This window comes from Melopsittacus undulatus, chromosome 8, assembly GCF_012275295.1.
Source record: "Melopsittacus undulatus isolate bMelUnd1 chromosome 8, bMelUnd1.mat.Z, whole genome shotgun sequence".
Lineage (NCBI taxonomy): Eukaryota > Metazoa > Chordata > Aves > Psittaciformes > Psittaculidae > Melopsittacus > Melopsittacus undulatus.
In genome coordinates this window covers 26,340,417-26,356,534 of record NC_047534.1, presented here as the reverse complement: position 1 = coordinate 26,356,534, position 16,118 = coordinate 26,340,417, and the positions used below count along the sequence as shown (strand labels likewise).

Here is a 16,118-nt window from a genome sequence, read left to right as displayed (position 1 = left end):
GCTGGTTTTGACATTAAAATGTAGTGATTTCTGCCTATTTATTTATGTTCACAAATAGGTGATGGTAATGTGTTGGTATTTTTGTACACTTTGGCTCAACTCCTCTGTATAAACACAGAATATCCATGCACTGGCATTCACCACTTTACTGTGTACAGCTGGGCAGTTGTGTCACTTCTCATGGAGCAGAGAAAGACATTTCTGAGTTAACATATTTTAGCTTGGCATACTGACTGCTCAGTGGGAGCTTTCTTGGATAGTTTCTCCTGTCCCTTCTCCGTTAAAAATCTGCCTGCATTTCTGCCCCTATGGTAATTCCAAGCCCTCACTGGAGCCAATACTAGTAGTCAAATAGGCCAATGGACAGAATTTACTAAGTACAAATCTAATCTAATGTGTATATGGCCTGTTTCATTTTAACCTACCCGTAGGAGAGATGTGTCAGATCAAGGCTGCTAAGTGTACATATTGCCCACTCCAGCTATGTAGAAAGTCTAATGAAAGGCTCCATAACAGCTCCCTGCCTGGAATTCATTAATGCTTTTGAATAATTCTGTTATGAGAAATCTTGGGGGATGTGATTGTAAAAACAATGAGAAGAAAACAGTAATGAACAAGAATGGTATTTGTCTAGTATTTAAATGGAGAGTGCAACTTGCTTTGAACAGCACAGTAAACTTTGTTTCATTATCTTTATGGTAATCTTACTGCTGTGTGGTAGATAAAGGTGCCTCCAACCTCTTTCTCAGGCAATCATGTGGACAGCATTTTGAATTTTACAGTAACTAAGCAAAAACAACAAAGAATTCAAGTGTCTTAGTCGGTTATGTCAAGACAATGAGAAATGGATTGCCTGTGCTCCAGTTTTCTTTCCCTTCACCTCAGCAAAAACACTGAGCCTTGGCAGTGTAAAACCAAGCAACGGCACAACTGTTGTTTCATATGCTTGGAGATCTGTGTGAACTTTAGGTGACTTTACAGAGATGTAGTTGAGTTCCTGCCACATCCATAGGCTTCGGTGCGGGTTTTCAGAGGGACAAACCATTTCCGTGAATACATGGAACTGCTATTGAAGCTACAGGCTTTACAACACTGGGATTGAAGAAATGGATATGGTGGAAGGAAAGAAAAATACCGAAGAATAAAGGTAATGTTTGTCCTGTGTTACTATAAATTAAATCACCCCTAAGGGGACATGCAGTGGACAGAAGTCAAAGGAACCAACTCTGCTCAGCAAAGCAAAATGTTTCCTATCTGGGCTTTTATCGGGTTATGTAGAATTTCCCTATCTGTCAGTCTCTGCTTAAAAAAAAAAACAAACCCAGTTTTGTTGCTTTTTGTCGTGGTCTGGAGTAGAAGAGACAGACAGAGCTTCAGTCCTCATGTGGGTGGAGGCCACGTGTCTTGCCCAACCTGAACCATAGCCAGTCCCTTCTGCCCACCTGTAGTTCTCCTGGGTCAGCAGCTTTGCAATTAAAACAGAAATGTCGATGGGTCCAAAGAGTTGTGGTTATTTTAAGGAAGGGCTGTGTGCCAGGTTGCTCTTGTTGGGAATGTTCTGCTCTACCTGCTTGTGGTTTGGATTATGGAAAGATTGTGACCTTTATAGTTGGCTCCTGGCAGAAATGCAGTTATTTCCGTACTTCAGGGGTTTGCAGAGCATGACAGATCATTACTGAAGAGGAGAATAGCTCAGCTAAAAAGCTTTACTCCATAGGACTCATTATTTGTAGTGTTTCAAAGGAGGCTTCTGGTTGGGTGGATGGGAAGGGTCAACACACACCACTTCTTCATCTAGATGGAAGATGTTGAAACTGCCACAGTGGTTTCTGCAATTCTGATACTATCATGTCATGGAGGAGATCTGCTTTTGCTTCCTAAATTAGTGTTTGGTGGTGGATTTGCTTTTAACGCTGTTATCTAATCTATGGATTGGACTAAAAGATATTTCTCTTCATGAGAACTCTTTATTTTTTCCCATCAAATAAATAAAACATGCCAGCTTGTTCATTTTGAAATGAATAAAATTGCTGTTAAGTTCTTGACCCTCCTAAGAAGGAGTAACTATGAGAACATCCTTTCTTTGCATTGCCTTTCATGCTTATAATGGTTGGGTTTCAAAGTTTTCACTTACAGCAAATCAAAGTCAGCTTGCTTAGAGCAACATGACAAACGATGGGAAATTGCATACATTTTCTCCTGACCTTATAATGTAAGCTCTCACAGAGTTCAGTGGAAGAATTAAATCATAAGCTTTCAGACTCCTTTTTTTTCCTGTTTTTTTCATTATAAATGGGTAGATTTGTAGATGCAGTGAAGACTTTGCAGGAGCAGCTGATATCAGATTTACCCATGCTACAGTGTGCATTGGCATCGGAACTAGACCACCAACAGCTTTTTTAACAGAATGCTAGGAACAAAATAGATTTCAGGCCAAGATCTGACTTTGAAAAGAGGGAAATGATCATTATTTATTGTAGGCTGTAGCTTGGGTTTGAAAACATCTCTTTCATAGTCGGTTTTACTTAATGCAGATTACTGAAGAAAGCAAATATCTCCCTCACAAAGGAACACATGGGAAATAATAAGCTTATTAATTGGGCGCATGAAACCTGCCCTCCTTTTCATGAAATAAGGGCCTATGTTATGCTAAATAAAACTTTTCCCTTTGCATGCTGATGTGTTATTTGTGTATTAATGTTACTTCTTCATTAGTAAACCTCGCATTTGAATCTACATTCTGGCAGCAGAACTTGTTTCATTTACCAAGTTTTGTCTGAGGACTAAAAGCCAGCAGCCTTGTTTGTAATAAAGGAACAGAGAATCTCACAAACCCAGGTTTTCTTAAGCTGAAGCTGGTTTTCCTGAGCATGTTTTACAGTGAACCTTTTATTTCTTGCATTAACTTTGCATGGTGCCATGTAACAAAAACCTGAGCACTTTAAATTTCCAGTTACACTGTATTTGACCCAAGTATGAATCAAAATCCACTGTGCTTGTGTAAGAAAATATCTTCTTTCATTTTCCAAAGTGGAGATCCTTAATGTGTATTTAAGTTTGTAAAATATTTTTCCATTTATTTTGGATGTGTGGCATCCAGTGTTTACAGAATGCACCTCCTGGATAACATGTGGTAGAGACTCTTAAAGCTACATTAATGTTGCAAAGTATTCTTTTCTTTTAATGATATGATCATATTGTCCTAATTCTGATTTCTCTGACATGTCTGTAAATAAGGACCAACTGTAAATGGAGTTGCATTGTCCTTATGCTGTGCCACTGGCAAGGGAAGCATGGTTAAGTTCCAAACAGGAGGATGTATGTGGTGGGGGAGTTGAGCACAAAGCAAATACTGTGTTTAGAAAACACAACCTGAAACAAGTGTGTTCCATGTAGTGACCAAACAGAACTAAAACCAACAAACTGAAAATGTTCGAAGAAAGAAATTTAAAAGTTCTCAGTTTCTCTGGGAAATAAATTTTGAGCAATTCTTTTAGATTTGGAAAACAAACTGTTTCACTTGATCCAAGCAAAGCTTTTCCCCAAAAGGTCTGCGGACTGAAGCACTCACCAGGGCTCTTTGGATGAAGCTGATGCCCCGAATGAGCCACCACCTGCCATTGACTTTCAGGAAGATGTTGTAGAGCTGGTAGGAACCTTGTTTTGATGTGGGTTGCCTCTGGTTTCTGCTCCCACAGCAGATGTGCAGTGTTAATGGCTAGTTCAGTGTTTGAAATGGAGTCAGATGTGACAGCTGGGTTACAGACCACAGCCTGGTATTCAGGTAACTCTTATCTCAGGTGTGTGCCTCAGCCTGCAGGTCACAGTTCATACAAGGACTCTGCATAGGCTCTGAGCTTGGTGAATGCAGGATAGCTTGGTTCATACTAATAACACGTTACCTGTGTTTTATTTTTTCCAAACTCTTTTTAAGAACCTGTCTGGGAAGAACTCGAATTTCTTTTCCAAGACTGTTGAGTTGGCTGTATGCTCACACTGAATGCTGCTTCATCCTGAGCTGGGTTTGTGTTGCTGCATATGTTGTACTAAGTGTGCAAACAGCTCTTCTACTTTGTAGTTGCATCCTTTAGTACTAATAACTTCCAGTTTGTCGCCTTACATTGTCCCTGTCCCTTTACTCCCTGCAAATCAGTTTTTCCTAGAAAGCAAAGGGTTCTCTCCCCATATTGATGGGTGCATTAGGTTTATCCCTTGGACCCAGTTCTGAATTCATCCTAGGCATGAATGAAGCACTAGAGGCTCTGATGATTTATGGGCATGGATACACTTTGTGTAAAGATTTATTTAGCATGATTAGGCCAAAGGGCATTTGGATTAGGAACTTGGTGTTGAAAGTACTGTGAATCTCCGGTTTCCGTAGAAGCATCTCATTATTGAGATGGGCAGTTATTATTTCTTTAAAAGAAGCTATACAAATTAATTGTACATGATGCACAATTGGGATTTTTGTGACACTCTCGTTACAGTGCTGGGTGTCTTCTGTGGAAGGCAGGCTGAGACAAAGGCTTGCTTGTTCTGGTTTTACAGAAGCATGGTGCGGTGTTGCAATGGGAAGTAGATTTTGATGGGTAGGAGGATTTAAGGAAGTCAAAATAATAACAAAGCAGCAGTGTACTGCAAGAGGTATGAAGGGAACAGCAGTGGTGCACAGCTGTTGAAAGCAGAAGGGTAACATTTCCAGCAGCTTCTGATGTAGTTATGACCTTCCTTCCTCTTTCCTGTCTGTGGGTAGGATGCTGGGATGGTGGGTTGCTGCTTCCTCTTGCACTGGGGGTCACTGCAACTCCTACACTATCACTTCTTCATGCCTATTTAACCCATATTGTGTTGAGCAGGCTTGAACAGAGCAACAGGAAGACCAGGCGATATTGCTTTTTGGAACATTTGGTGGCTTGGTTTTCCTTCTGGACTAGAGTAAAGCAGGAGTAATGCCTTGGAAGTCAGCAGACTGGCACTAGCTTAAAAGAAGTACGATTCCTTTCTGTGTCTGTAATCCAGCTCTTGCTTCCATCCAGCTCTGTGTGGGTAGTTTGCCGTAGGAAAAGGACTAGCAAAACCAGCCTGTATAATAGCTATTGGTTAATAACAGAATCCAGAAAAATCTTCTGACTTCAGTAATGTTTTTTAAAATGTCACTAATTCCTGCTATCCCGCTTTGTCTGTAATGATGTGAAATGACTGAGTTTCTTATTAAGGAGTCTCTGATACTCTTAGAAACCTGATTCTGCACTAAGTCAGGAAGATGTATGTGCTTTAAATCTTCAGTAGAATCTGGTTTGGATCAGAGAAGGGAGGTTAAGAGAGCCGTATCTTCACTGAGCAGCTGAAAGTGAAGTAAACCAGCCCCTGTGTGGTTGCAGCAACTTGTGATTTACAGGGATGGATTCACAGGGCTGCTCCTGCTGCCGAAAACGCTCGCTCCCAACCGCTGTTGATTTTTGAATTAAAAAAATGCAGCTCTATACACAGTTTACTTTATTGCTGGAGGGCAGGGTAATATAGGTAAGAGCCGTTAATCCCCAGCAGGCTGCTGGGCAGGCAAACAGACATAGATGGCAAAAGTTAATTGGAAACATGAGCAGTTTAACAGAAAACACATTTGTGATAATTGAGAGAGTAACGTCTCCAGAAAGGAAATTCTGCAAAGAGAAACTTCAGAGGAGAAGTGGCCACTGGTAGGTGAGTGTGATTTTTCAAGCTCTCTTTAAGCTCCGAACTAATTTCTTAATGCGAACAAATAACATTAAAAAGAACTAGGAATGAAATGAATAAAGGAATTGCTTTCTTGATGGAGGGAGGGCTGTAAATGACTGCCACTAGTTTCTCTTACAGCTGGATTATGTAGTAATACTTAATTTAGGTTCATTGCATAAGGACAGAATTGGTTTTCTTTCTGTACATGGAGTTTTCTTCTACCTTTTGCATATGAAGTTCTCATCCCCCCCTTCCCTATTACTGAAAGGACTTTGGTTATAATTTTTTTCCTTACTCCTGCATTTCTTTTTATACGACTGAGGTTTTTCTAAGAATCAAACTTGGCCAGCAAGTATTTTGCCAAAAGCAGAGGGAACCCTTAGTTACAAAATAATGTTTTTGCTAATGAAAAGGTATTATGAACTTAATAAAGGAGAACACATTGCAGAACACGTTTTGGTTTGAACTGGAGGAGATTCTTTTTATTTTTTCCTTGAAACAGCAAGTAAATGTAAATTATATAGTAGGAGCTCATTGCTGTTTTGCTGGGTAGGAAAAGAAAGCTTTTACTTTAAGTGATACTGATGTTGAATATACTAATATGTGTCTATATTTTTTATATTATTAGTGTAAAGTTTCTACTGTTTCAATACAGAAGGAATCTCAGGCTAGCAACAATATCAGGTACTACTGTTTTGGTTTTTTGGGGTTGTTTTCTGTCGTTTTTCCAGAGCCTGCAGACAGTCCGGCTTCCCAGCCCACAGGAATGAATGAAAATGTCTCATCCTCAGTTCAAAACTGCAGCAGTACTGTTAGTTGCAATAACTCATCAGCCATCCCTCAGCCCAGCTCTGCTATTAAACCTTGGCGCAGCAAGTCCCTCAGTGCTAAGCACACAGCTACGTCTTCCATGTTATCTGTAAAGCAGCCCACCCCGGAACCTCCAAAGCCAGCCTCGGAAATTGCCAAAACAGCTCCCAACAGTCAGAAATCTATGCTTGAAAAATTAAAACTCTTCAATAGCAAAGGAGGCTCCAAAGCAGGAGGGACAGTGTTTGAGTGTCCAGGGTCTCAAAACAGCAGCTGTGAAAAGCTGGAGATGCTTCTCAGCTTTGAAGAGAACGAAGAAATAGATGGCACAAATCAGAATGGGAACAATCCGGGATCCGTGTCCAGTAGTCCCAAAATTGCACTCAAGGGAATTGCACAAAGGACTTTTAGCAGGGCACTAACTAATAAGAAAAGCTCTCCAAAGGGTAATGAGAAGGATAAAGAGAAGCAGAAAGAGAAGGAAAAGGATAAAAGTAAAGATGTTGCAAAGAGAACATCTATCACTGAAAAGCTGGAGCTGAAAGAGGAACCAAAAGAAGAACAGACAGCACTAGCAACAACAGAGATGCCAAAAAAGTCCTCCAAGATCGCAAGCTTTATCCCTAAAGGAGGAAAGCTGAATAGTGCCAAGAAGGAGGCCTCTGCCCCTTCTCACAGTGGAATACCAAAACCAGGAATGAAAACCAACACAGGGAAATCCTCAAGTGCCCCCGTTCCTACAAAGGAAGGTGACAGAAGCCGCAGCGGGAAAGCCAGCTCAGGGCTCTCTCATCAGAAATCTCAGTTGGACAGCAGGCATTCCAGCTCCTCGTCCAGCCTCGCCTCTTCCGAAGGAAAAGGCGTTGGAGGCCTCAACAGCAGCAGCAGCAGCCAAGCTGTGAATGGTGCCGCTGCGATGACGCACACCACAGGGAGCAATACTGTGAGTGTTCAGCTACCTCATCCCCAACAGCAATACAGCCACCCAAACACTGCTACAGTAGCTCCCTTCATGTACAGGTATGGTGAACTTCTCCAATGGCCTGTTTTGAATATGATGCTTGGATAGGGAGATTGATTTTGTACATTCTTTTTGGTGGGGTGCTTAGACAGCAAGATGAGTCATAGAATCATAGAATGGTTTGGGTTGGAAAGGACCTTAAGATCATCTAGTTCCAACCCACTGCCCTGGGCAGGGATGCCTCACACTAGAACATGACACCAAAGACTGTCCAATCTGGCCTTGAGCACTGCCAGGGATTAGGCATGTAACACTTCTCTTACCATTTTCACAGTAAAGAACTTTTTCCTTATATCTAACCTGAACTTCTCCTGTTTAAATTTGAACCCATCACTCCTTACATGGCTACGGTCCCTGATGAAGAGTGCCCCTCTGGCATGCCAAGTTCTGTAAAAGTTTCTCGCTTTAAGAGTTGACAATTTATACGTTGCTGGACCTTGATGATCTTTAAAGTTCCTTCTAACCCAAACTGTTCTATGATTTACACAAAAACCGTTGGCAAAGGCCATCAGATTAAGATGTGTAAGAAGTTGTGATAGGTAGGAGGGTAAAAACTGTTGTATCCAATCCTACTAACAGTTAAGATGAGAATGCTAACACCTTGAGCTGGTACTGCTCTTACCTATGTAGAAATGCAGAATGGGAAGAGACCCTTGATTCTTCTGACCGCTTGAATGTTACCCCTGTGTGTATAACAGAAAATGCTAGTTGGTTGACACATGAAAAAGAACCAATTGGGAAAAATTCATATGACTAAAACTTGTATTAATAGTACATGTGGCTGCCCCATCCCTGGCATCGTTCAAGGCCAGGCTGGACAGGACTTGGAGCAACCTGGTCTAGTGGAAGGTGTCCCTGCCTGTGGCAGGGGGTTGGAACTGGATGATCCTTAAGGTTCCTTCCAGCCCAAACCATTCTGGGATTCTATGCTCTTGATTCCCCTTGCCCTTGCAACATACGTCAGCATTATTGTTACATTTTGGTCTGAAGGTGGGATCTAATACTGGTAATTTTTGGATATTTGTTTCGAGTTAATAATTGCCAGTACAGTGGTACTATTTTAATCCATAATTAAATAGAAAATTGCGATTGCAAACTGATTGCTGTATTGTTTATCCCTCATATCCTCCAAAAATGTGCTTATGGTACTTTGGGTTGTGAAGTTTATCACTATAATGTCCTGCCAAAACAACAAAAAAAGCATTTTACTTGGTGTTCATCTTAGTTTGAGTATAGATCTGTTTTTGTTGAATAAAAGAGATGAGCAATTGTTCTACATTTCCTATAGCATCAACTGAAATGAAGAATACTGCAATAGTAATTCCCTGCTTTGTCTTCACTTTTGTACAGTACTTAACTTTTGGACAGGACAACTTCCAGCTGCTTGTTTATATGGCTCTAGGAGCAAAACAGAGTGCAACTAGTAAAAAGAAAGGAATCAAAACTGAAATCTGACAAGAATGTCTTAAAACGTCACCTTTGATTAACTGACAGCCATGAAGTCAGATAGGAAATTTGAGTTTGAAGTTGGTTTTACCCAGTTATTTATTTTAAAATACAAATAAGTGACATTGCTAACTATTGAAGGGAAATCAGCAGGCATGTAACATGCCATCACCCACCACCCACTTTATATTCATGCAGTGCAAGCTCAGATTAGCCACAACTGATGTTATTGAGAATTAAAATTTATATGGAAATCCAGTTGTCTTTAGCCCTATCTGACAAGCTGTGAAGCTATTACTGACTTTGTATTTTTCATTTCTTACAGCTGAGTGCTTGTTTCCATTTTTAGGACATAACTCAACATGGGACTAATGAATTACAGAAAATCAGTCTGCTGGTCTGTTCTGGAGAGAGGGAACGAGTGCCTGATGGCAGGTGCAATTGCCTGCTTGTTATATTGGAGATACTTTTGAGGGAGGATAACTGCACATCTCTTTTGTTTTGCCTTCCAGATCGCAGACAGACAATGAAGGGAATGTAACAGCCGAGGCCAGCACAGGAGTGGTCACCATTGATTCTGCTCTTTATGTCAAAACTGGACAGTCTGCTCTCGAAGACCTCTCAGGTATGTCTTGCAACATGAGCTTCTGACTGTGGTCTGGTTAAATAGTGGGTTAAAGCAAGTTTGAAGTCAAGAGCTCCCTCTTTAGGGGTGGGTTTAATTTGGTTTTATTCATAACGTTTCAGTTGTGATGAGTTACGATATTTCTTTCAGCTCTTCAGCAATGGAAGCTGTGTTTCAATAATCTGAATAATAGATGCTCAAGTTCGGCACAGTGGTGCGCCCCCCAACTATCTTGAAATCATTAGGAATGCTGGATAGTTAATGTTTTTCTTGGAAGAAAATTTTTTTCAAGTTTTCTTGGAGCAGCCCCTTTTCAGGATCAAGCTATTTGAAGTATCCTAAGTATTCCCAAGCATTTGACGTTTCCTTTTTGTTTTTAAAACTTTGCCTCAACCTTACAGAATAGATTACATTAATTTCCTTGATGTACTGGTTCATTTATAGGTCCAGAGGAATCTCAGTATCACTCACACAAATCTGATCAATTTCAGAAGTTGTCTTTGCAGCAATAGGAGACCAAAATCCAACTACAATTTGATATATCCAGCATACAGAAGCTGAAACTGATTGTAATTAGAATACTACCAGTCTAAGTTAGAAAGTACTTCATATATTTATCTATATTCATGCTCCTGTAAGAAGTATATGATGATTAGCAGTAATTTTTAAGCATAATTTATAAACTTACTGATATAACAAAACTATTCTTAGCAACCACGTTCTGCTAAAGATCTAAGATATGGGTTTAGTCACAGTCAAGCCTCCTCCTATTCCAATTTCAGGATCTATGACTTTGCTTACTGCATACTGTTGGAGTATTTCTCATCAGCAGGGTTTTTTCATCCACTTAATCTCGGTGTCCTCCAGTTTAATGTGAGTTTTGAAACTGATTGTCCTGCTTGGAACAATCATGTGGCTAAAAGTTTCACAACTGAATTAATTTCATACTCCATTACATATTCTGTCAGTGCTGGGTTTATACCTGGGTGCACATATGTTGGTGGCAAAGGCAAGAGGCAGAGTCATTTGTGAGGAGAATGCATAAATGGGCTTATCTGTGTGTACAATTTATACCTAGGTTGATTAAATATTTAAAAGGCAAATAAATGGCAAAAGGGATAACATCATTGGGATTTTTTATTCCAGTAGAATATGTAAGTTTTGGTATCTAAAATTGGAAGATGATTGACAGCCTCAAACAGTGGAGATGCAGAACCCAGATGCATGCAGCCAAACCCCTTTGATGGCATCAGTACATAGAAGGGTCTTAGGGAAAAAGGAGCATACAAAACAGAATGGTTCCTCAATCTAAATGAATTAGAAGAAATAAGGAACAGATTTCTCCTCTCCTTACATAGCAGCTATTGATGCTTTTAATTTAAAAGCACATATAAACCAAAAGAGAGCAAAAGTAGGGAAGAAAGGAAGCTAAATAGTTTAATAATGTTGCCTGCTCATGAAGAGAATTTAACAATTTAGTTCTAGTGGCACTATCCAATGTCTGTCTTATAAGTATACTTACAATTTAAGTAATTGAATGCCATTTCAGTAAAAATTGGGTATCAATTTAGGCATAGGAGTGATCTCAATAGAAACTGGTTTATTTTGTCTCATGTATGTTCTCATAGAAAGTTATCTACCATTTGCCTTCATATCCATGAGAGTAAATGATCTGTAAAAGAGCACTGTGATCTTTGTTAGGTAAAGGCCTATAGATATTTTATGTTCTTTACTTAAAAAAATTGTAGATCCTTGAGTTTAGACAATGCTTTCTGTCCCAGAGACCTGCTGGCTAAAGGAATGGGTCTTGCGAGGCAGTTATTTGCACTCCAGCCAGAACTTAATTGTTGGACCATTTGGTCTGAGTGAATTGCATCTCAGGGAAATTATTTCCTGAGAAGCAGAGACCCATTAAAAAAAAACTACTAATGTGGACACTGCCTGAGCTTTTGTTGAGCCACTGTTGTTCATCTCAGTAAGGCTAATTACAATACAAACATCAAAGTCTAACTTCCCCTCCGTAGGTAGTTCCCCCAAAGTCAGGGCTCCAGCACTTTGGTGAGTTGTTTGGGCTACTGCTGCTTTGCAGGCAAGAGGCTATGAGTTGGTTTTATTATGCCATCAACCTGTCATCTTTCGGAAACATGAAATTTAAAGCAGGTTCCAACAGCAGCTGGCACAGGTTGCTCAGAAAAGCTGTGGCTGCCCTTCCCCTGGCAGTGTTCAAGGCCAGGTTGGACAGGGCTTGGAGCAACCTGATTTAGTGGAAGGTGTCCGTGCCCATGGCAGGGAGCTTTAAGGTCCCTTCCAGCCCAAACCATTCTGTGATTCTATGATTATTTATCTGGTCCTTACAATTTCTGATCTGTGTAATATAGATGGCCATCTAAGCTGGGAGTTGTATGAGTGACCAGTATCCTGGCAGCTTAAGAATGTGTCACTTGCGCAGAGAAGGCAGATTCAAAATCTTACAAGTTTTAAATTTGCTGTAGTATTTTCTTTGGTCATGAGTTGTAAACCCTTTAGAATGAAATAATTTTCTCTGTGCCCGACAGAAGTTTTGTGACAGCTTTTTAGAGTTTTTCTGTTTCAGCTTATAAAGGATGTTATATGTATTCCTAGAAATCCACTTCTCTTCAACCTCTTTGAAGGTTTATCTGTATATAGCTTAATTGAGCTAGCATCCAAGACATTTTTCAGTTCACAACTGAGAGCAAATAAATACATTATGGTGAAGCACTAATTAAATTCTTCATTTTATAAAAATAAATTATGCTGAGTCACTATGAGATTTTTTTTAAATTAATACAAGCTACTTTTAAAGAACAGTACCTAAATGTGTTCTAGAACAGAGTATTTAAAGAATGGGATTTCTAAATGTGGGAGAAGCCAAAAGTTATCCCCCAACTATGTGTCTTGTTACACATTTAAGTAATGATAACTGTGTTGTGTTGCTGACAAGCATAAAGTTTTGCCATTTCACCTAAAACATCAGTCAGCACAGAGCACCTAGTGAACATGATTTAGTTTATTGGAAAGCTCTTGTGGTAGAAATAATACCCATTTAAATTGGGAAAAAGAAGATCTAGTGAAAATATAGCACTGGAGAGACTGGCTGTGTCAGGTTGATGTTAATTGTGTCAGTACAAGAGATGGAAAGGGTGATATTGATGGAGCAGATCTTCTAATGAGGTTGAAAGTTAACCAGAATTTAAATTGGGTCATATGGGAAATCGCAGCACAGAAAGCTCTAGTGCAAAGGCAGCCTGTAAAATAAAGTTAAGAGTACAGCTCGTTCTCAGCCTGGCTGCAGCAACAGCAGGTGCTGGCCATAGGGGAATGGTATGTCCATCATCATCAGTTTAGAACATTAAAGAATAGGAAGTCAGAGGAAAAAATGTGTTTGAGGCGGAGGTAGTGGTTCAGGTGTGTGCTGCTTCCTGCCTCATCCTTTCTCATGGCTTATTTTCCCTGTAGGAGAGGATCCAGAAACTCGGCGGTTACGAACTGTGAAAAACATCGCTGATCTCCGGCAGAACTTAGAGGAAACCATGTCCAGTTTGAGAGGAACCCAGGTCACTCACAGGTAATGGCATGTCTTTGCTTATAAGAAAATCATGGAAATCATTGTGCTCTTGTTTTATCTCTTAGGTCTGGGTGGGGCACATCCTTGAAAAATTATCACCACTGACAGTGGATAATACTGATCTTGTGCTTTTGGTCTTTAAAGCACAGATTCTGAGTCATGTTCAGTGTTTACTGAGATGTATTCTGAATAATTGATGGTGGCAGGTTGTCTATAGAATCAAAGGTGAGGAATGATCAGTGCTCGTTAAATGTGTTGAGTGATGTTTGAATATAGGTTACAGTTTCAAATGTTTCTTACTCTTTAACAACTTAAGTGCATTACACCCCCTTTCCCTAATGTGTAGTATTTTGTTTAAATAAGCAGGTGAACTGTGCTTGACCCACTTGATGAAGTGCATAACTTGAATTCCTGACCAGTCTTTGCACAAACAATTTTCTCTAATATTATTAGTCATCCATGTATAGAACTGCTTTTTCTTTGTAAAGTAGCCTTTGGAAATCTTCAGCTAGATTTAAAATATGCTCTAAATAAACAAAGACTGTTATTACATTTAAACATTCTGTGACTTAGATTTTTCAGTGTTGAAACTTGGGAGAAGAAGCTCTTTAGCACCTAGTGAGGTTGGGGTCCTACTTGGAGCTCAGTGCCATGTAGACTAAAGCCCCAAGTGAGGTCATGGGGGGAAACACTTTGTGCTTTAGCTTTGTATCTAACATTGATGCACAGCTTGCAAAGGTGAACTCCCAATGCTGTTTTTCTTTTGAACTTTCAATTAATGTGACAACTCACTATGATTTAATCACTCTAACTGGACAATACATAGGGTTTTATATGTAATATGTAAATACATCTAAACTGTATCTTACATTTATAATTGCAAATAGTACAATGCTGCTTATTTTAGCAAATATCCACAGTAAAATAAAAAGTAATGCTATGTTGGTTGAGCAGGGAAGGAAAAGCAGTGGGTATGAGAAGGTGCAGCTATGGATTAGCTGCAACTAAGCTGTCCTACCATCTATATATATCAGCTGAACTCTCATAGAACAGAATTACAGAATAGTTAGGTTTGGAAACGACCTTAAGGTCATCTAATTTCAACCCCCCTGCCGTGGGCAGGGAAATATATATACAATGAACACTTGGTGGCAAGAGTAGCATTATGTAAGAGCAGCGTTGGAGGAATGGATCTGTCTCAAGGTGTTGTGGCAGGTAAGATCTATCAATGCTGTTACTCACATCTGTAACTTGGTGAATGTTCAGGGTGTAAGGTCTTGCAATCCCCTGAAACCATACAGCCGGCCACACTCAATTAAGTGCATTTCTCTTTTTAAGCACATTGGAAACTACATTTGACACCAATGTCACCACTGAAATCAGTGGCCGCAGCATCCTCAGCTTGACAGGGCGACCAACCCCTTTATCATGGAGACTTGGGCAGTCCAGCCCTCGCCTGCAGGCAGGCGACGCTCCATCGATGGGAAACGGGTATCCACGAGGGAATGCCAGTCGCTTCATCAACACAGAATCAGGACGCTACATGTATTCGGCACCGCTGCGGAGGCAGCTGGCATCTCGTGGCAGCAGTGTCTGCCATGTGGACATCTCAGACAAGGGAAGTGATGAAATTGATCTGGAAGGCATCACCATGGATGCCACTGGCTATATGAGTGATGGGGATGTGCTGGGCAAGAATATCAGAACTGATGACATCACAAGCGGGTAAGTGCCCTTAATTTTTGTCTGAAATACTCTATGTGATTCTTTAAGTGTGTTTAATGACATTGCTTTCATATAATCCCAGACTGGTTTGGGTTGAAAAGGACCTTAAAGCTCATCCAGTTCCAACCCCTGAAACAGGCAGGGAAACCATCCACTAGACCAGGTTGCTCCAAGCCCCATCCAACCTGGCCTTGAGCACTGCCAGGGATGGGGCAGCCACAGCTTCCTGGGGCAGCCTGTTCCAGTGCCTCACCACTCTCACAGGAAAGAATGTGTTTGTTGTATCTAACCTTAAGCTCCCCTGTTTGAGTATTAACCCATTCCCCCTTGTCCTATCACTACAGTCCCTGATGAAGACAGACTGGCATCCTTGTAGGCCCTCTCCAGATACTGGAAGCTGCTATGAGGTCTCCACGCAGCCTTCTCTTCTCCAGGCTGAACAGCCCCAACCTTCTCAGCCTGTCTTCATATGGGAGGTGCTCCAGCCCCTGATCGTCTCTGTGGCCTCCTCTGTACTGGCTCCAAGAGCTCCATGTCCTTATGTTGCAGACACCAGAACTGCACACAGTGCTCCAAGTGGGGTGTAGAGAGGCAGGAGCACCTCCTTCAACCTGCTATGATTACTTGGAGATTTTTGGATTATTTATTGATAAATAATGGCAGGGGGGTTGGAACCAGATGATCTTAAGGTCCTTTCCAACCCTAACTATTCTATGATTCTGTGATTATTTGGAGAAAGAAACAAAGATATTCTACTAGTTTTAATAAGCATTTGGAGAGACAGCTCATTATCACAGATAATTTAGTCACTGGGATTTAAGTGCATGATTTGAGCTTTAAGTGCATGATTTGAGCTTTAAGTGCATGATTTGAGCTTTAAGTGCATGTTAAGAAAATATATCTATATTTGAACATACTGTTGCGCATGATTAATGTTAGGTCCTGAGTCAGGGTTCCTTGAGGTAGTCAAACACATGCTGCAACATTCATTTATGCCCACGAGATGGAGAGAGTGAGGCATTTTCTGTACTTGTACTGAACCTTTATGCTGCCTGAACTTTGATGGGGCAGTTCACTGAAGGGAAATGAGTTTATATCTGTGTGTAGAGTAAAATAGCTGCATGCGCAAAATAAAGGCTAAAAAAAAGTTAGCGTGCAGAAATATGAGTTGATACATCATTATTAACAAG

General features: G+C 40.5%; 1 protein-coding gene across 4 annotated transcripts in view; it reads left to right on the top strand.

Moving 5' to 3' along the window:
• Positions 1-16,118, top strand: part of NAV2 (neuron navigator 2) — a 401,751-nt gene that overhangs the window by 285,310 nt on the left and 100,323 nt on the right. For all 4 annotated transcript variants that reach the window (XM_005150568.4, XM_005150566.4, XM_005150567.4 and 1 more), the window contains 4 exons: positions 6,447-7,545; positions 9,505-9,617; positions 13,095-13,203; positions 14,542-14,928. In XM_005150568.4, coding sequence (XP_005150625.2) covers positions 6,447-7,545; positions 9,505-9,617; positions 13,095-13,203; positions 14,542-14,928 — 1,708 coding nt within the window. The remainder of the gene's footprint in view (positions 1-6,446; positions 7,546-9,504; positions 9,618-13,094; positions 13,204-14,541; positions 14,929-16,118) is intronic.